The 20,657-nt window shown below is 56.7% G+C and overlaps 1 protein-coding gene across 2 annotated transcripts; it reads right to left on the reverse strand.

Moving 5' to 3' along the window:
• Nucleotides 1–365: 365 nt before the first annotated feature.
• TEX264 (testis expressed 264, ER-phagy receptor) lies at nucleotides 366–17,570 on the reverse strand. 2 transcript variants are annotated; one of them, XM_060308145.2, is made up of 4 exons: nucleotides 16,517–16,534; nucleotides 12,696–12,800; nucleotides 4,650–4,818; nucleotides 366–957 (listed from the first exon to the last, which is right to left on the reverse strand). In XM_060308145.2, exons 2-4 carry the CDS (start codon nucleotides 12,717–12,719, stop codon nucleotides 665–667), a joined length of 486 nt encoding a protein of 161 aa, XP_060164128.1. In that variant the 5' UTR covers nucleotides 12,720–12,800; nucleotides 16,517–16,534; the 3' UTR covers nucleotides 366–664. The 2 variants fall into 2 exon arrangements, with proteins under 2 accessions (XP_060164128.1, XP_069902733.1); XM_070046632.1 differs by lacking the exons at nucleotides 12,696–12,800; nucleotides 16,517–16,534 and adding an exon at nucleotides 17,349–17,570.
• Between the last annotated feature and the right edge of the window lie 3,087 nt (nucleotides 17,571–20,657).

Raw genomic sequence — 20,657 nt, forward strand, 5'->3', positions numbered from 1 at the left:
AGCACAGGCACACTCTAGCCACAGACACAAAGGCATCCCTTGGAAGCAGACTGAGGCAGGCTGTGAGCTCCCCACTCCTGAGCCCCAGAGGGCACCCCATGCTCAGCTTTCACACCCCTTGTCCTGATCTGCTGCTCTCCAGCAGCCTGGGGGAACCTCTGGGGCTGCTGCAATGGAGGGGCAGCTGTCAAGTGGGGCCAAAGAACAGGGAGTGAAAGGCCTCCAATTCCCTCTACCCCACCCCCCCCCCAGGGTACCTGGCCAAGTTCTTTCCTCTCCTCAGGTTGGGGGTGCTCCTGCCCACTCTGGGGTCCCCAAGAACCAGAACCACTGTGGAACAAACAAATGCACAGTACAAATCCAGGTAAAACAAAGAAAAGCATTTGCTTTATTCTGGGTCCTGGAAGCTCCAATGTGAATCTGAAAAAAAGATGTAACAGGGGTGGCAGCCGCGGGGGCTCGGTGCCAACGGTCCCGGCTCCTTTGGCTCTGGGAGCTGAGAGGGCAGTGAGGAGAAGGCTTAGCCAGAGGCCCAGGGCAGTAGAAGTCAGGTCCGCTTGAGACCCCTGGCCCCAGCCTGAGCCCGGGAGGTGGAGGAAGAAGAGGACTGAAGAGGCTGCTCAGTTCCTTAGCAACTGCACCACAGGAAGGTGCAGGCTGTGGGTTACTCCTCGCCCTTCTCAGGGGTACTGGGCTCCCGGGGCCACTTGGCAACCCCAAGGGGTTCAGCCTCAGGGCCGACCCTTGCCTCCCCAAGGGGTCCCTCGCCCTCCAGGTCCAGCTCCTCAAAGGAGGAGCCGCTGGCACCCGACTCGCTGTAGCTGTGCTCACTGCGGGTGTCACCATCATCCCAGCCACGGCTGCTCACCCCAGGGGACAGTGTGGCAGCTGAAGTCTCCCGGCTGCCAGGACCCACCTCCAGGCTTACAGAACTTGTGTCACTCATCGTGTCAGTTCCTGGAGGAAGAGGGAGCACAGGTTAGCTAGGGCCCCCACCCCCTCCTCCAGGGAGAGGACTGAGGCTCTCCCACCAGCCCAGCAACTCAGCATACACAGTGTGCTCATGAATAATAAAGCTGCCCCTGGCTCAAGAGGCTCATTCCAGCTGCCCTCTGCCCTGTCTTGAGCTGCACTGGCAGGGCAGAGGGACAGAACAGGGAGGGAGTGAGAGAGGACAGCCTGCTGTATACTCCTCTCCCTACCCTGAATTAGCCTCAGCTCCCTGCACTCCCACAAAGCCTGCTGCCCCCCAGCCCCCAATAGTCCATTAAGGACCATTCAGCCCCAACCTGAGAAGCTGAGGGTAGGACAGAGATTTAAGTAGTGTCCCCTCCTCCACCCCCTATTTCAGGCTTGGAGAGAGGTTTCTCCAAGGCCAGAACACTGCCCATAAGGCCTGAGGACAGGAGAATGGACCAGGAGGCCTGCTCTCCTGTGTCCCTCCCCCATGCAGGGCTCCCCAAGGGGCAGCCATATCCCTGCCTCTGGCCCACACTGAGCCCCAGTTTGAGGAGGAGGCTGGGGCAGGAGTGGGATAGAGAAGTCCTGAGAAATCCTCGACCAATTACACGGGAGAAGGGTGTTGGGACAAAGCATTTTAAGGACTTTCTTCTTCTATGCCTGGGTCACCCCAGAGAAGTCCTTACCCATCCCCAACCACTAGTGGCTCCTGAGCCACAAAGCAGCAGAAGGGACCATGGGAGAACTCTGCAAGTGGCTGGAGTGCCCTGAGATGTCTCCCAGCCTGCTCCTCCCACCCCCAACACGTCCTCCAGGGCAGGTTCATCTGCCCTGCTCAGGAGCAGCCCCTCAATTCACCTCCTCAGGTCAGAGGCACTGACAGCAGTTGGGGGTGGCAAGGAGGAGCAAAGAGCTCAGGCCTACTGTGCGTAGGAATCCAGATCGAGAAAAGGCGGATATGCTTCCCTTCCTGTGTGAGAGGGAAGGGGGCAGCTATCAAACATCACAGAAAGTGACGGGTGGGCCAGCTTCCTCAGATCCTGTCTCCATGGTGATTGAGCCCCGAGCCCGGCACAGCTGGGGACTGCTTGGCGTTTCGGACTTGGCCTGGAACTTTCACTGAACCTCAGCTGGAGCCCAGGGTGAGGGGTGGGGTGGGGTGGGATCTGCTCCCTCAGCCTCCTCGGCCCCAAGATGACCTCTGGGACCTACTGACAGAGGTGAGATGAACCCTGTAAGTGCCAGGTTGCTGGCTCAGGGCCCTCTTCTTGCTGGGGCCTCAGTCATGGCTCCCAGAGTGGAGGTATTCAAGAGTGAGCCAGGACTACTCCCTGAATTATAGGTGGTTCCCTCGGACCCTGGGGCAGGACTCCAGCCCCTCTTTCTTGCCTTAAATAATGACTGGTGCCCCAGAGGCTGCAGGCCTGAAAGGAGCAAAGGAGGGGGATAATTTCTCCCTGGACCCATTAAGTTCAATCCACCCACCCACCCAATGGCTCTCTCGGGACCCAGGTATGGGAACCTGCCTGCTTGCCAGCTAGCTGCCTCCTCCCTCTCCCAGTTCCTAGGCTAGGAATGATCAGAGGAAGGAGCCCAGGGGTGCCCCTTCAGGCCAGGGACCAGCATGCTGCATGAGGACAGCCCCTGGGTACATGTGGACACTTCTGGCAAAGGAGTCCAAGGCAGGGAAGTGGCAACCCTCCAGCTCCATCAAGGTCTGCACAGGAGGAAGTCCAGAGTCCTGGGTCTGTGTCCCAGGGCAGAAGAGGCCAGGCAAGGCAGGGTAGCACCTAAATCCCAAAGGCTGCTGAAGCAGAAAATGAAGCTGCCACCTCACCCCAGTCCCTCTCTCCTCCACTGCCCAGAGCCAGTGCAAGAAGATCAAATATTCATTGCCTCTCTGGAGCTAAATAATACATCAATGTAATAACAGGCGCAAGGCAGCTAATCACCCCCCTTTCACCTCCCAGCCCAAGCGGGGGCCACAGCAGGGAGGCAGACAGGGACAGGCCAAGCCTTGGGCAGACAGGCATCTACCACACACTGCTGCGCAAGTGGCATGCACCTGGCAGGCAGACACCCAGAGTCCGCCCCAGGTACCAGGGCAGACCCTATCAGCGGAGAGCAGACCCCTTGCCCCCACTCCAGGGAATGGGTGGGCAGGCTGGTGGGTAGGACAGACCAAGGAGCCGGGGGCGTGGGAGCTAGGTTGCAGCCAGCTGTAGTGGGTGCCAAGCAGTCCTTCAACACCCTGGCAGGCGGTGTTTGAAAGGGGAGCTGGGTGGGGGGGGAAAGAAAAGGGGTGCAGGCAGCTGAGGGAGGTTGAAATAAGGTCAAGGTGCTCCCCTCCTGCCCTGGGGACTGCCTTGGCCTGCTGACCTTGTAGTATGTCCTGTGCCCACAGTAGGGGCACTGAAGAGTGTCTGCCAGGCACTACCAGGCCGGTGGAAGCAGTGCCCCATGGAGGTAATTAAGTGGCAGATGAAGTTAACTGTGTTGGACATGGCCCCTAGGGAGTGAAGGCTGCCTCCCAGTACCCACCCCCTGCCCCCGCCAACACATGTCTCTCAGGGTGACCTTGGCTGTTGAAGATTGGATGGACAGAGAGAGTCTCCTAAAGCAGGAGGTGAAGAGGGACAGTCACTCTCCTCCCAGCCCTGTACCACTGCCACAGGTCATGGACCTCCAGAGTCACATGAGGCTCCACCAGCATGGCCAAGCCTTAGACCCTCTAAGACCACTTGGGATGTTACCAGCAGGTCCCCTCGCACCTGGGGACAGCTCAGGGTTACAAGAGGTCACGAAAGGGGGTGGGCTGAGAGCAGGCAAGCAACCTACTGGCCTGGACCTGGGGTAGGAAGGCTGGCTCTGATGGAAGGGGCAGGGTGCTGATCTCCTGGCTCCCCTCTGCATGCTCTCTGGTTCCTCTTTGACTGATTCATTGATTTATTTATTCTTGGCTGCATCGGGTCTTAGCTGCTGCACGTGGGCTTTCTCTAGTTGTGGTGAGCAGGGGCTGCTCTTCGTTGTGGTGCACAGGTTTCTCATTGCGGTGGCTTCTCTTGTTGCGGAGCATGGGCTCTAGGCACATGGCCTTCAGTAGTTGTGGCTCGTGGGTTCTAGAGCGCAGGCTCAGTAGTTGTGGCGCACGGGCTTAGTTGTTCCGCGGCATGTGGGATCTTCCCGGACCAGGGCTCGAACCCGTGTCCCCTGTATTGGCAGGTGGATTCTTAACCACTGGGCCACCAGGGAAGTCCCCCTGTTCCTCTTCGGAAGGAAGAAAGCAGCTGGCTCTGGGTGGGGCCCCATATTGGGGGACACCTTGTTCCTCTCCTTACCTTCCATATCCAGAGCCAATCTCACTTCCTGACGAGCCCTCCCAAGTGATGCCTTTCCTGAGCAGCCTCAGCCCCCTCCCATGAGCATCCAGCTGTCTGTGATCTGTGTTTCCAAGGGTACTCCTGCTGCATCTGAAGGGAATCCAGGCAGGGTCTTTGTATCTGCATTGCCAGGGGTAACGTGTGAAGCCACACCTACATGGATCTGCGTGTCTAAGAACAAGTAACTCTGCACGTGGGTAGACGGGTCCCTTCTTCCACCTCTGTGAAGCTTCGCCTGGACACCCACAGTGCGACCCAGCCAGGGAGGAGGCCCCACCCTCTTCCTCCCGCAACACCCCTGCCCCGTACCTGTGCCATCCACCTGGGCATCATTGGCCTCTGCAGGGCCCCGGAATTTCCGTTCTGTCTCCTTCACCTCAGGCACATAGAAGTCTCCCTGCCGTGCCAGTGGGCACATGAAATAGATCTGGTCTTGCTGGTAGATCTCCAGCCGTGGGTGGGCACACAACTTCCGCTCCTTGTGGGAGAGCGCGAAAGGCGGAATGAGCCCTACAGGGCCTCTGACCCACACGTCCCTGAGTGGCCCCAGGAACTGTCCATTATTTATTCCCTCCCAGGGGGCTGGCTCCGCTTCCTGCCCCAATCTCCCGAAGGCACCCACACAGCATCCTAAGGGCAGGACCTCATACTCCAGGGGGCAGTGGTCTGAGGACCTGGGAGTCCTAGGACAGGTGCTAAAAGAACCCAGGAGCCTGGCACTGCTAATCCTGGGACCAAAACGCTATTCCAGAAAGCACTGGTCTCACAGAGCCATGAAGCTTAGCACCCCAGAATACCCTGGGACAGGGACCCCACAGTCTTTGACCCCAGGCACCCAAGCCAAGCCAAGGTCTGACCTGCCAGACTTGCCATCTCAGGATCCCATGGCCCTGACCTCCTCTCTGCCCTGGACAATGCTGACTGACCCACCAATATCAGGAGAGGCAGTGCCCCTGACTCTCAGGCCCCTAGCCCCTGCCCTTGCAGACATGTTACTGACTAACCCTGAATAGGAGCTCCAGGCCAGCTAAACCTCTCTCTTACTCTCATTCCCCTGCTGGTTCAGGTCTATTCCAACCTCCGAGACTGTCAGATGTGGTTGGTTCCCACCCCTTCTCAGACCTGGGTCCTGAGTTTCAGCCAAGGGGGAGGTGGCAGACTCTAGGCTGGAGGAACAGACAAGACAAGTAGGTCTAATACTGGACACTGCCCAACTCCCCAGTGGGCTGAAGTGCCAGCTTATAGGTCCCCACATGTAGACAGGCACTCCACTCCCTTCTGCGTGAACACAGAGCCCAGTGCTCCGTAGCCCCCAGTGTATGTGAAAGGGGCACAGATACATGCCAGAGCTGCCCTGAGACAGACAGACAAACCAGAACAGGGGTCAAGTGCATCTTGCTCCTGAGCCTGCCCTCTTCCCGCAATGGAGCACAATTATCCACTATGATGATTGCAAGGACCCTGCCCTGTCACTGCTCACCCGCCAACCTTCACAACACGGCTATTTATAGCACCCGTCCGGCTCTCACCATGAGCTCTGAAATGAGCCTTCCACTTAGCGGTAATGAGAGACTTACTGCCCGGTGGGGAGAAGCCACTCCAGGACTCCACTTGTCTGCCTGCCTGGCCACGCTTAGGGTTGAGGAACCCCCCTCCAGTTGAAGCAAGTGAAGAGAGAGAAAAATGAGCCCCCGGGAGAGAGAGGGAAGGAAGGTTTATTTTATCCAGCCAGGGCCCTCAGCAGCCGGCTGGAGGCCACATGGGGGTGGATGTCCTGGCCCAAGGTCTAGCTGCAGCTCAGCCTCTGACTCCATGGGTGACCCAGGCAAGGCCTTTCGTCCTAAGACTCTGTGAGCTTGAACAGAGTGGGACACCCTAGCCCTGACACCTCCAGGGGCAGTGAAGGAAAGTCATTATTTTTAATAGTTTGAGTCTGACCTTCTTTGCTAACATGGGTGGCTCTTTTGGCCATCTAATAAGGCCATGCCCCCAGCTCTTCCCATCTCCAAACACATCAATGGCTGCCTCTGCTTTTCCACCTGCCCACACACCCACCCCAGCCCTGGTCTTCAGGAGGAGGGTGAACAAGAAGACAACATCAGGAATGAGTAGCTACCAGGCTCTGGGGCTCCTCTACTGCCAGCACCTGGGGGCGAGCATCTGCCAAACCTGAACCCCACTCAGTGAACTGGTCACGAGGCCAGGGTCAGGGAGGCTCCCTGAAGAAGGTCCAGGTCATTCCCTGATAGCTAGAGGGAAAGGGCTCCCGAACCCAATCAGGGCATGGCCTTCACCAGCATTCCATACTCTGGGCATTCAAAGGGTCCAAAAGGAAGCTGCTGAGAGGTAATCAGCTACCCGGAGGCCCATCTCTCAAGGGCTGAAGACAGTCGGCTTTTGGGGATGCTTCTAGGAATCAGAGCCTGTGTCCACCCAGAAATTCCAGGGACAACCCTCGCCAACACTCAAGCCACCTGCCTAGCTTTCCTTTTGGAAGTAACAGGGATGATAAGAGGGAGCAGCGCCCTTTCCACCCTCTCCTGGAGGCCAGGCATCAGGGTGGGTAGCACCAAGCAGCCACCCTTGCCAACTGCTCTGCCAGCCCCCTCATTGGCAGGCGGGAGGCAGCTCTCTGTGGCTGCTCTGTGCATCTGCCTCCTCCGGAGAGCCCGGTTCTGAAGTTGCCTGGCTGTGGACAGCCCCGTTGCCATGGAAACTGCATCCTCCATCCTTGCCGTCGCCTTCATCTCAAAGCCATCCGGGAGAACAGAGGAACAGGGGAGACAGAGGAGGGAGAGAAAACTGTGGCCTGGGGCTACCCAGCCCTTCCTTCCCTGCCCAGCCCTCCCTCCTCACAGCATCCCACACAGAGAATGCCAGCTGCCCAAGCCTGTCCCCAGGCCCCTGGAGGGGCAGCCTAATACCCGAGCCCAGCCCAGTCCTACCCAAGCCACCTGGGGGACCCTGGCCCTCCCTACTGGAGAGAGGCATGGAGCTAATTAAAATCTCATTGACGGCTCAGCCCAAATCATTTTAACACATGCTGGATCCTGTCAAAATTCAGACTCAGGGGCAGAGAAGGGGCAGGAAGAAGGTAAAGGCAGAAACTTACAAACCAGGCCCATAGATAGGGGGAGGGGCTTATAAGTGTCCCTGTAGCCTCTCCTTGAGATCCCTCTCCACGCTCTGCCCACTGACCAAGAATGAGTTCAGTGGGGGGCTGGGGATGGAGGGTGGGGGCAGGACTAGCCATATGCCCTGTCCCTAAGTGATCAGGCAGAGACAACAAGCCCTTTCCCTCCCAGCCAGGTGCAGTCTCTGAGGGAAGAGAGGATAGCCATGGGCCAGCTCTCAGGTCCTCTCTGCACAGCAGGAGCTGTGGCCCGGGCAGCGTGTTGATGACCTGGTAAATATTGGAAAATCATCGAAGTAAGGCAAGGCCAGCTGCCTCTCCCTCAGATAGCCTCAGGGAGCCCTTGGAGAACTGACTGTCAAGGACACCAGGCCAATGCCACACTGGGCCGGTACTGCTGGGGAAAGGGGACTGACTGGATGGGCCTGGAGTCTTCCCAGCCCTGGGCACAACCCCTCCCACAGACCAGACAGCCAGACGCTTGAGGAAGCATCACCAGGACAGGGGAACCTGCTCTGGCCACTGAAGCTATGGGCTACCTGATGAGGCCACAAACCAGGGCAACTCATTCGCACACGCAGACTCAAGGGGATCACAAAGCCCTGCTCCAAGGTGGGAGAGATGCAGATGTCTATAATCCTCCCCGCCTAATAGGAAGAAGTCAGCTAATCATGCCAAGGTGCCACTAGGAACTGCTAGAAACTGGATTCCAGAGTTCCAGTCCCTCAGACACACCTCCAAGGATTCCCTCCCCCCTGGGGCTTCCACAAACAGAAACAATAGGTGGACTTGGTACACCACCCATAATGCAGGGATTTCCAGGAGACCTCAGCCACCAGCACTCCCCCCACCACTCCTGCACCAACACCAGGTGCTCACACCGCCCACAGGGGTGCCGGCAGACAAGGGAAGGAGCAGCACACAAAAGGCTGCCATGGTGCCACTGACCTGGCTACCTTGGGAACACACCACACGCTCCCTCCTCACCTCAGGCTGAGCTCATGTCCTGGGTGGGGTGCAGCTCAGGGCTCCTGCAAAGGCACCAGATTGGCATATGCCGAGCCAAGGTTTCCCCACAGGACCCACAGTGCCACCCCTGGTAGTTCTTACTGAATTAGGAGAGGGGAGGAGGGAAGAAAGAGAGAGGACTTGAACTACTCTCATTTGGTGTTCTGCTCTCAAACCATCAACCTGTGCCCTGGCCTGGGCTAGGGGTGGGGAGAGTGTGGCGTGCAGAAGAGGTCAGGCTCAGCAGGGGAGACATGGTGGATCCCATTCCCAGGCTGCCCAGAGCCTGGGTTTGCTCAGAGCTATGCGGCCTCAAATCCTCAAAAGGACAAGGCAATGGGTGCAGGCCAAGGTCTGGGTCATGCATCTCCTAGATGAGCTCTAGGCCCAGAAAGGGATGAGGTCTGCTCTATCAATCTCCACCCCATCACAGCCCTCTACTTCCTGTCTCACTGAAGTGAGGGGCCCTGGGTCTTCCTGTTCACTCTGAGTGGACCAGTCCTACCTGTCCCTCCACGCCAGGCTGGAGAGCTGGGCAGCCACACAGCCAGCAAACAGCTGTTGCATCCCACCCAAGGTGATGGCATCTCTTCACTGGGTGAAGTGAGGCATGCTCATTTTTAATTTCACAGACACTGACGTGCACCCGCCTGCACATAGCAGTCCCTGCCAAGTGGGGGCTCAGACCCTGGAGGCCCCTTAGGCAGCTGGTCTGCATCGAATGTGCAAAGTGATGGGGGAGGCGCAGCGGGGGCTGCTGCTGGAATGTGGCACATTGTTATTACTCTGCCCAGGAACTTCCGTCAACTTCCCTCTCCCATGCTCCCTCTTATACCCAATGGGCCTTTCAACAGCCTCTGGACCAAAACCTAAGCCTGTGTGTGGGGCAGGAAGTGACAGCAGGAGACAGCTCTGGGGATGCTGCAGTGCTAGCAAGGGAGAGCCTGCAGAAGGGATGGTGAGTACCCTTCTCCCTTGGAGCAGGACAGCCCAAAGCTCTGCAAATGAGAGGCAAAGGAGAAAAGGAATGAGATGGGGTTGCCAGGGACGGGACATAGGGGGAAGGAAGTGGCAGAAAGAGCTCCGGGCAGGAGCCCAGAGCCTTGGCCTAGCTATTGACCCCTCCCTGGGTCTCAATCTCCCCAACTGTAAAATAAAGAGATTGGAATAGATGATCTTAAAATAAGTGAGAAATTGGAAAATATGAACAAAACCCCCATTACTTAAAGACAATTGTACACTTGAAAAACCCAAAAAGAATCAATGGAGAAGCTACCAAAAATATTAAGCTCACAAAATTAACAAAAGCACAGCCCATTTTTCTGTGCACTAATCAGCCAGTTAGAAGATATAATGGAAGAAAGAGATGAAGGCCCTCTTGGGGTCAGGTCTAGCCCAGGGCCGAACTGGGAGCCCACCCCCACCCCAAATGGCAGGGGAGGGGATGGCAGAGAAGCAAGGCTTGGGTGGGAGTCTGGGGAAGACTGCAGAAGGGGGAAGGTGTGAGGGAGAGCAGGGCGCTGTGCCTGGCACCCCAGTCTGCTGTGCCTGCTGCCGCCGCTGCCTGAAGACTTTTCATTTTCACCTCAGAGCCGGCAGCTTGCCATGCAATTTACACCTCTGCTCATATTCCTTCTCACCCAGGCCATGGCTTCCTGGGCAGCCCAAGAGGGGGGCCTCAGCAGCAGTGGAGACCAGCGTGGGCTGGGGCAGAAGCAGGCAAGAGTAGTTCCCTCTAAGCAGGCACAGGGGGCACAGGCCCTTAAGCATCCTAATACCTGGGTGGGCCAGGCAGGTCCTGATCTGCAGCCATGCCCAGCCTTTCCCCAGGGTCCAGATAGCCAATACTCAATCCCAGCTCAGCCCTGCTCTGGCCTTCTGAGCCCTTGTGGAGCAAGAGCAGAGGGCTGGGGAGTATGGGGGTGAGTACCTACATGGGGAGCTCAGGGGCTCAGACCTGGGATCCTAACACTCTCCCTTCCAAATGAAGGGGAGCCACAGCCTCCCAGACGACGCTGCTGCCATGGCAGGCTCTATAGCCCATCCCTCTCCGAGATCCTGCCGCTTAGTCTGCAGCATCTGTGCAGTCAAGGACCTTGAGCCCAGTTCGGCTTATAAGCCAACGAAAATGTTGCTGATTGATTATCCAGCAGCAGGAAGGCTGCTTGGTGCAGATGGAGCCATGAAGTCAAGCACCTGGGAGCCAGAGGAATCAGGAAGTGCCAGAGGGAAGGACAGCTGGGCAAGTGGGGACGGAGAGGTGGGGAGAAAGACAGAAGGTAAGGGAGGAGGAGAAGGCCCTGAATTTCTCATCTCTGACTGGTACCTCTACTTGCTGCTCAGGAAAGACCTTTCCTCTGGAGCCTTAGGTTTCCTGTCTGCATAAGCAGACAGACAGCCTCTCCCGATCTGAGGGCTCCACTAAAAGGCAGAGTTTTTCTGCTCTGGAGGGATCTCCCTCCTTGGAATCTCTCCTCCTTCCTTGTTCCTGAAATCCCAAGCTCTCTGGAAAAGAGCAAAAGAATCCTTCCTTGGTAAGGCCCATCTGCCTGGGGAAAAAGGCTCTCTCTGGATTGGTGATGGCCCAAGCCCACAGCACCATCCAGACAAGCCTCAGCCCCCAGGGTCCCGCAGGGCTGCCAAGCTACAATATCTGAGCTGGTATTTCGAGAGTGGTGGCTCCCACGCCCGCCCCAGCAAAGGCTGGCTTTGTGCTTTCATTACTGGGATAGGGGAGTGGGGAGGGGTGAAGGCTGAGAGGCCGAGGAACAAGTTTCAGGGCCCCAGGCCGGCAGAGGGGAGAGCCTTAGCCTCCTGTGTGGGTCCCCACACCTCAACATCCAGGGGCAACTTCCTAAGGGGAGTCAGGGAAGCCAAGCCTTGGTGTGTGTTTGTGGAATTGGGATGGGGGGGGGTCTCCTCCTGGCCCAGGGAAATCTGGGAATGGAGAGTCACTGCTATTCTCTGCTAACTTCTGTTACTCTCTTTCAGAGTTGGACTGTGGCCTCTGGCTCTTCCTCTCCATCCCCCAGTGCTCAAGTCCTGTTCCAAAGCCAGCCTGGATGCTGTCACTCATCTGATCACATACCATTAGTGGCTCTCTAAAACCTGCAGGACCCAGCCTCATCTCTTGGGCCCAAATTCTTGCTCCTCCCCTGTACTCCATCCACAATGGATACACAGGCCATGTCCACGTCAATGCCTCTGCCTGACCTGCCTTCCTACCTGGAGAACACTACCCATCCTTCAAGGCTCAGCCCAAATTTCCCCACCCCCAAAGGTTGCTTTGCCTTTCCCAGTGAATCCATCTCTCCCCTCCCCACCCCACTCCCCCTAGGCTAAGCCCTGTGGCTGGGAGAGATGGTGGGAGGAAAGAGTTCTGGGGGCTTATCATTCAGCCCCAGGTCCTGGTGCTACTGAGCACACCCTCCTCCCTGAACTGGGGCAGGCCAATTAGCAGGTCGCAGCCCTGGCAGGTAAGCTAGCCCTGGAGCCATCTCCACCTCACTGAGGGTAAGGACATGAGGACCAATAAGGCACCTGCAGCAGCTGCTTCCTGTGCCCAGAACAGCTGCCAAGGTAACCCTTAATGAGTCCCTGCTGGGCAAATGGGCAGCCAGGCTCTTCCTGCCTTTTGCTTCTGGCTCCCCCAGCAGGCTCCCAAATCGACAGCCTCAGCCCATGACTCTGCCCACCAGGGCTGGAGACAGAGGGTCAAGTGGGTGTTAGGCCACAGTGCTGCTATTATCCCAGGCCCACTCTGGGTACCACTCCCAGTGCATCCCAAGCTCATGACAGTCCTCAGCCTCTTGGCCCCAGCCCCAATCATGGACAGAGCAGAGTGGCAAAAGGCATGTAGCCATCAGTGATTCTCTGCCCAGGGGATCCAGTCTGGACTTGGCCACTGCTTCAACTCCTGACCTTGGGTAACCTCCCCTCCCTAGGTCTCACTGTCGTTACTGGTAAAACAATGGGGATGCTGGCATTGATTAGGACCCTATGCCTGCCTCCTAGATCATTCCTCCATGCCCCAAACAATGCCACACAAAAGAGGACCCAGTAAATAAGTGCAGAGTAAGTGACTGAGCTGAGATACCAGGAAGGCCTTCCTTATTAAAAATAAAGCTCGGGAACTCTCCCAAATTAGCTCAGCAAAGGTGATGGGCAGGGAAAGAGACGACCCCAAATTTCATATTCTATGGGGGCTTCCTTACCTGGATTCCCACTGCCAGGACCATCCTGCTCCCTACTGGTGTTTTGGCCTCAGTGTGGACTCAAACCACCCCCATCACTGACTCCCTCAAAGTCACCCAGACAGTCTGAGGGAAAACAAACACAGGAGATTGTGAGCCACTGGGCAGGACCCAGACTCTGACCATGCTGCTGGGAGCTTCCTCCCTGCTCACGCTCAACAGGATGACCCACTTCTGTAGCCACCCTGCTGAGGCAGCTGAGTCCCCTGCTCCTTAGTTTCCAGCTGGCTGTCCCTTGACACTGCTAGCCTATCACCCACCACTCAGGAATTCAGTCACATCCACTCCAGGGAAATCTCCACCGTGACACTCCCCAGGGCTTCCTCCAGGTCCAGCTTCCAGCTCCCCCAGAAAGTGCCTCTTCTGGGAACCCCTCCTGCCCCTGCCTGCACAAGGGATGAGCCCTGGCACCTCTCAGCTCCACTCACACTGCAACTGCCACGGCGTCCTCAGGATCTAGAACAGACATGCAGTTGGCCAGGGGTGGAAGAGGCATCTGCCCAATGGTGTCCCCCTCTTAGGACAGAGGTTTTCAAACCAGTTAAGTCTCAAACATCCTCCTCCAAACAAAAGCTCAGGAGGTCATCTGATGTGTAAAACCCAGAGGCAGAGCTACTCCAGCTGAGGCAAGTAAAGGTCTGAGTGCAGCCCCCTATCACTGGCTGCCAGCCACAGGGGTACCTTAGCACAGCCCCTAGGCTCTGGCCCCCAGAGCACTCTGAGAACTAAGGTCTGGGGTCCCTGCTCACAGCTGTCCCTGGTAGAACAGCCCCATCAACCCAGCTATCCCAGAACTCTACCACCAAGGTTCCCCCACTGGCTCACTATACCTGCTCTGCCTACCACACATCTCCAATTCTATGGAGAAAGAGCCACTATCTGACCTCCAGGGCCTGCCTGCATTTACCCAGCCAACCAGCCTCCACACAGACAATGCCCTCCCTAAACTCAGAAGATGCCCAAACATCACAAGGAGACCTCCCTTGAAAACCTGGGGAAAGCAGAGACCCTGGGGAAGGGGGTTTATGGAAAAGATCATAGATCCTGTTGAAAGGAAGTCAGGCACGGGGGTCTTGGCTGGCCAGTCTAACACTCTTAGTGATCTCCTCACCAACTGCAGATATGAGCCAAGTACCGAGCTCAGGGAACTCACACACAATCCCATACGTGGGACCCCAGGCCTCGCACTCATCTCTGGTCTGCTCCATGTGCCCCAAGCCTTCCCTGGACGCTCATTAAGACTGGTCTCACCTTGTGGTGAATTTTGAGGCCTTTGCCTATTGTTCTGGGTTGATATCTGGTCCCCACCTCCTCTGTGGCATTGCAATTTCAAGGAAGCTCAGTTCCCTCCTTCAGCTGCCAGAAGAACCCCCTTCCTGGGGATCAGGGAGTGGTTTCCTCTTGCCCTGGAGGCTAACTCCTTGGACCCTGGTGGAGCGGCCTGACAAAGCTGGGGCATCTTCCACATAGACAAATAGTCACACAGAACCCAGGGACCCCTCACACACATGCTGTCCCAGAGTGCCTGGCCTGGGGCCCCCAGTGGTTTACGTGGAGAAAGGCAGACTTCCAGCCCCTAGAGCTTGCCAGGCTGCCAAGCTGGGGAAGCCCGGCCAGAGAGCCAGGGGCTGCCACACAGACCACAAAGCTGGGATCCAGCCATCCTTCCAGAATCCCCACAAGAGCCCTGACAAATGCTTGTCTTTGGGTTCCTCACAGAGAACCCCCAGGACCTTGCTGTCCCATGAGACCAATCCTGTCCCAGGCTCAGACATCTGCCACTGCCGGAACAGCAGCTGCTCTCCACCTCCCTCATCCAAAGCTCTGAGATCATTCACCTCCACCCCTCGCCCCAGCCTCTGGGGAAGCAGGTGAGCCTGCCAAGCCCTCCCTCCCCTCCTCTTGGCTACTGCCGCCCTCACCACTCCTGAAATAGAAAGCCGACGGGCTGCTGTCACTGCATCTGAAGCAACTCCACAGCAGACCCAGCCTCAGATCCAGAGAGAAGCCAGTGGGGTGGAGAAAAAAGACACGCGCACATGTACGTAACATGTACATACACGCACGCACACATAGTTAAAGGCAGCCAGCTGTCAGGGTTGGGACAGTCAGAAGCGCTCAGAGTCTCATTAGCAGCCTCTTTTCTCTGGTCTCAGGGCAGTGGGGAAGAGGGCAGGTGTAAGAGCGAGCCTTACATTCTCTTCTCTCTGTCACCTAGGCCAAGAGAGGCACAGGGCCACCCCCTGTCCACTGCAGGCTGAGACCAACAAAGAGAACCGGCCCCTTCCTCGTCTTTCACCTGGGTTTGTTCCTCACCCCCAAAACCAGCAGAGCACCTGGGCCGTGCCTCCACTGAGGGCAGCCCGGCATCTGTCTCACTCTCCCAGCTGGTGGTCAGGCCCACACAGCACGCCTCGCAGACATCCCTGAGAAGCCCCTTGCATTGCCCCGCACCTGTCAGGCTTCCTCATCACAGGCAGGAGAGAGGATGGTACGCCCCCTGCTGCAGCCCCAACCCCAAGAAAATCAAGCCCAGAGCACAGCTGACAGGCTCCCACGGGAGGAGGAGGTAGGAGGAAGGGCTTTCATCAAAGAGGTGACGTCAAAACCAGGCAACTTGTGAAGCTGTCAGGGGCCAGGAAATTTGGACAAAGGTGTCTAAAAATAAACCCCTGAAGCCAAGAAAAGGCTGTGGTGGCTGAGTTGCTCGCCACCACACCACATGTCCTGTTCTGAGGTCTGGAACCCAGAAAGTCTCTTCCCAGGGGTGCTCCTCCAGACTGGCCCTTGAAGCTGAGGATGACACAGACAAGACCAGAGACACCACACACCAGCCCTTCCTTGGGTGAAATGCTGAGCAGGCCTTAGGCACTGATGTCTCTCTTCCTGCCCTCAACACCAGTCAGCTCCCCCACCTCCTGCCTCACCCTGCCCCTCAGCCTCCGGCCCGACCCCACGCCCAGCACCCTTCTGGCTGCCAACCTCCAGCTCACAAAGGAAATCCTCCTCCATCCTCCCCATGCCCCTTCCCTACCACAGCAGCCCTCCTGTTTCTTCTTCCTGTCTCTGCCCACGAAGGCCACAGCTGGTGACCCAGGGCCCCATTTATTCATTCCCAAGCCCTGATACCAGACACTTAACCAGATTGTGTCTGAACTCCCATTTCCATCACCAAGGCCCTGTCCCTTTTCCCAAGCTGCTCTGGAGAACAAGCCACCAGGTTCTTCCAAAACCGTCAAGTTCACATTCTTGCTAACTTTTTTCTCCTGTTCCCTGATCCCAGCCACACTGGCCATGCCCTCTGTACACTTCGCTGCCTCAGCCACCCTCCAGGGCAAATACTGTCAATAGGCTCACGTCACCAAACATATTCACCAGCCCAATCCTCTCTGAACTCCAGACTACACACATCACTGTGGACTCCACACCCCATCTAAGAGGTCCCTCAGGCAGATTCCCTGACACAGCCCACAGAGCTGGCCCCCCAAACCAGTTCCTCCCTCCGCCCTGCATACCTCAGTAGAAAGCACCACTACACGCTCACCCACCTGCCCTGCCCAGAGGGGACTGCAACTTGTGACTCCTCCCACTCCTTCCCCTTCCCATCATCCAACACATCCACAAATCCATCAGTTCTACCTCCAAAACAAATTGTCAGTCTCCACCCTTGTCTGCATCTCTACAGCTACTGCCCCAGCCCAAGATGCCGCCATGCACAGCAGGATTCATAACAGCTTCAAAGCACCTCCACCCGGCCCCCATGAGCCATGGTCCAGCCCTACCCTTCCCAACGACAGCAGAGCCCATCTTGCAAAGGCGCAGCTCGGATCCTGGCTGGAACTCTGCAGTGACTTCCCACTGCCTTTAGATCAAACCCACGCTCCTCACCCTAGCTCTGCCTAGAACATTCTTACCGCCCCTCCAAGGGCTCTTCTAGGATTTTGCCTGAGAAGTTACCTCCTCCGAGAGGCTGTCCCTGACCACTCTGTGCACTTGGTTCCCCGCCTTTTCTCACCCTGTACTTTCCTAGCATGTATCCCGTTTTTGTTTGACGTTATTACCTATCTCCACACCTCACTGTAAATGCCTATTTCATGCACCAGTATGTCACACCACATCCAGCATAGCACCTAGCACAGACACTCAATAAATACAAGTTGAACAGATGAATAAACGATCACTTCCAAGCCCAAATTGGGATCATTTCCCTAGCACCCAAGTTTACAAAATGTTTTAGAGGAGGAGTAATTTACAACAGGGAAAGTTTGTCTCAGGGCCCTTGCTCTGCAGGGCCCAGCAGGATAGGGACAGGGTGGGTCTGGAGTGGGGGCTGAGCACTAAGGATGTCTTTGTTCCAAGTCAGAGCTTAAATGACAAGACTGGGTTTCTGAACAAACTACCCGTACTCCTGGGAGATGCTTAGGGCCCAAGAGGTCTCGGGTGTATGGAAGAAATGCCAGCAGCCTCTGCCCATCTTCCTAGCTCCACAGGCACCTGCTCCACGAGGTGCTGCCCTCCCCAAACAGCCTCTTCCTCCCAGGCTAGGCAGGCCTCCCCAGCACCCACTCAAAGGACTGGCTGCCCCCTGACACACACACCAGACTTGTGTCTCACCTTGATGTAGGCGTCCAGGGCAGGATGGACACGGCGGGTAGCCAGCCAGATGGACAGGGGTGTGGTGTAGGGGAAGGTGGCCATCACCACATGGCTAGGTGCTGGGAAAGAGAACACCTTGAAGCCAAATTTCTGATAGAGTCGGATGAGCTCACAGGAGGGTGACTCCTCACCTTCACTCAGAATGCTGCCCACCGCACAGCGGCACTTCTCAGAGGGCACCTGGGGAAGCAGAGCAGGGTGTCAGGGCTGGGCAAAGGAAGGAGGCCCACAGACCTCCTGCTTCCTGGCTTCTGTGCCAGCTTGGGCCTGGCAGAACCACTAGCTCCAACAAGCCACGCAGCCCCAGACACCATAATGGAGATGACAATTTCCTGCTGAAACCCGGCCTGTGGCATCCCGCTGCAGGACTCTCCATCCCTCCATTGCACAGGGCAGGCTCCTGCCAGCTGTGGAGGGGCCACAGAAGGGCTGGTCAGGAAGCAGAACTGAACTCTGGGTTGCTGATCAAACTGTGTGAGATCCTCTTCCCCAGGCTCTTAGGCAGGGCCAGCCATCATCACCAGGGCCTCAATATCTCCTCTCCAACCCACACCCTATCCTAAACCCTGCCCCACTTCCCAAGCCCCTTCTTAGCTGAGACTGCTGGTTCCCCCGAAGTCTCCCTGGACCCCTAGTACCTACACTTCACTTCACTCTGCTCCCCTCCCTCCCCTGGCTCCCACAAACCCCACCCAGGTAAGGGCTCCTACGTGAGTCTCCAACACTTCCTAGGCCTAACTCCAGGCCTGAAAGGGCCAGCACTTGCTTTTCCTTCTGGTATCAGGGGTCCCAGTTTGTCTCACCTCCTGACACCTGAATCTGTACCAGCCCCCAGGGGTATCTCTTCCTAAATCCAAAAGACTTACCACAGACCTTTTGCTCTCTATCCCAGGTTTTCCTCAATCTGAAGGCCCTACTCAGGGGCCACTGACCCCTAAATTTAAACTCCTTCTACCTCCACTTGCTCTTCTCCTCAGCCTCCTTTCCCAGTACCGTGAAGTCATTCTTACCTGTCTCTGCCCTCCCATTGGCCCCTTCCAAGTCCTGTCAACAATCCCCCAGGGGTGTCTCAGGCCTGCTCTGCCTTCCTACCCTGGCCAATGCAGAGTCTCACTTTGCCTGAAACTTGGGCACTGACTCCCACCTCTGCGTAGTCCCTGGGGGTCACCTCCCACTCTCTGCAGCCCTGGTCCCCTTGAATCCTATGTCATTAAGCATAACTCAGGGCTCTCGTGGCAGGCAATACGGTGCAGTGGTCAGGACCACAACTCTGAAGAGAGGCAGGCCTGGGTGTGAATCTTGAGTCCTGTGCTCTGGATGAGTCCCTTGGTTTCCTGAAGCCCCAGTTCCTCGATACCAACTTACAGAATTGTGAGATACTTCACAGGAGGACTGAGCATGGTTCAGCAAGTGCTCCATACTTGTTGTCAGTTATTAGTAGCTATGACACTGGCCAAACACGTAACCATTGGCCCAGGATGCCCATCTACCCAAAACTCTGAACATGTAGCTCCTCCCTGCCCATCCTTCAGGTCCAAACACCCTCTTGGAGAGCCTCTCAGGGTGGCTCAATGGCAACCCCCACAGACTCCAATACTGTGCTGTAAACTCTTACCCAGATCAAGTCAACCTTGCAGCTCAGTCAGTTCTCTCAACCTCACGCTCCTCCCACCCCACCCAGAGGCGCTGGAGAGCACTGCAGTACCACCTCTTGTCTCTAGATGGTGCCACTGCCCCATTCACACCCAAGACTTGAGGATGGCCAGAAAGGCAAGGTGGCTCTGGCAGGCCGCCTGCTGACAGACCAAAGGACAGTGTCTGCGGCAAAGCCCATCTTCATGTTCCTAACTAACCCTAGCGACCTATGCTATACAAAAGAAACATCCAATACAGGTTAAACAGAGAAATGGATGGAAGGTCAATTGGTAATCTCCTCTCCAACACCTGGCCTGCCTGGGTTTGGGTCCCAGGGTCTTGATCACCTCAGCAGCCCTCACGGACCTTCCAGCTCCACATCCTTCTCAGTCCCCCAAAGGCACCAGAACACCTGTGATCATCCTGCTTAGAACCTCTCAATGGATCCCAATTCACCTCTATGATGAAACTTCCGAGGCCAGCATGCAAGGCTGTCTCAGGGTGGCCCACACAACACACTGCCTGGATTTGTCCACACACTGACCTAGCACTCCTTTTCTGCATCCCTAGGCCTGAGTAGGGGCCAAGACCCAGGTGGGCAGGTGCCCACTAATCATGTGAGTGGCAGAGGGAGAGACAAATCCGGGCTCTGGCCAGCCAGCCTTACCAGCCTCCTCTCCCACCACACCCCCACACAGAACTATTTGCAGCTCCCCAAACATGCCACATCCTCCCATGCTTCCTCCCTTTGCGTAGGCTACTTCCTCTGCCTGAAATGTCCTCGTAACCCTACTGCAGAGTTCTTTCTGCCTGGGAAACTCAACCATCCTTCAAGACTCAGCTCAACCTTCCTCCTGAAAGCCTCTGTTGCTCCTCACTAAGCAGCTCCTCCTCTCTGATCCCAAAATGCCCACCAGAGGGAGCAGGTTTTCTGCTGCACTGTAACTGGTGGCCTCTCCTCCCCACCACTCCGGGGCTCTAGGCAGAAAGGTCCAGGATCCTGTGCACAGAAGTTCTTCAGCGATAGTACAGGCATGCATGCATAAACCTGCTCGCACAGGCTCTGCATCATGAGCAAACCTCCTCTCCCTCTCCCTTGAAAAAGGAGGAACTCTTGTCATGGGGGAGGGAAGCAGCTAATAAGGAGACAGGGCTCCTGAGATCTTGGGCACAGGGACTCCCTTCCTGCCTGAGCAACTTTTCAATTCCAGAAGTGAGAACACTTCCTGCCCCTTCCCCTGTCCAAGTGGCTAAGGGGCAGACTCGGAGGTTACCCAGCAAGCCCACCACCTGCTAAGCAGCCCCATACCAAGCGGGAGCTGGGAGACATCTGAACCAGGCACCAGCAAGGAGGAGATGGGGCAGGGCCTAAGACAGGCTGGGGAGTGGCAAGGCTGGTCTCAGAGCAGGGGAAGGCTTTCCTGGGCTCCCAGGAGAGCCCAGGCCTACCTCCAGGGGAATGGCCCACTGAGATGGTCAAGGGCCCAGAAAGCAGGAGTGTCTTGATGGCTAGAAACCCCACCCACCTTGGTTCAATACAATGTCTTTATTTGGGCCTGATCTTCGAAGGGCAGGCTGGGCCTTCCAGTTCTGTCTTCTCCCTTTCTTCCCTGTATCAGTCATTTCTCTGGG

This window comes from Globicephala melas, chromosome 11 (assembly GCF_963455315.2).
Source record: "Globicephala melas chromosome 11, mGloMel1.2, whole genome shotgun sequence".
Taxonomy (NCBI): Eukaryota; Metazoa; Chordata; class Mammalia; order Artiodactyla; family Delphinidae; genus Globicephala; species Globicephala melas.

What these genes read in the sequence shown, in the direction of transcription:
- TEX264 (XM_070046632.1), bottom strand. Translation starts at nt 17,432, where the DNA reads ATGGCCACCTTCCCCTACACCACACCCCTGTCCATCTGGCTGGCTACC. An exon ending in CCCTGGACGCCTACATCAAG is followed by an intron (nt 4,819 to 17,348) that starts GTGAGACACAAG and finishes CTCTCCCACAAG; the next exon opens with GAGCGGAAGTTGTGTGCCCA. An exon ending in TGCCCAGGTGGATGGCACAG is followed by an intron (nt 958 to 4,649) that starts GTACGGGGCAGG and finishes CTCTTCCTCCAG; the next exon opens with GAACTGACACGATGAGTGAC.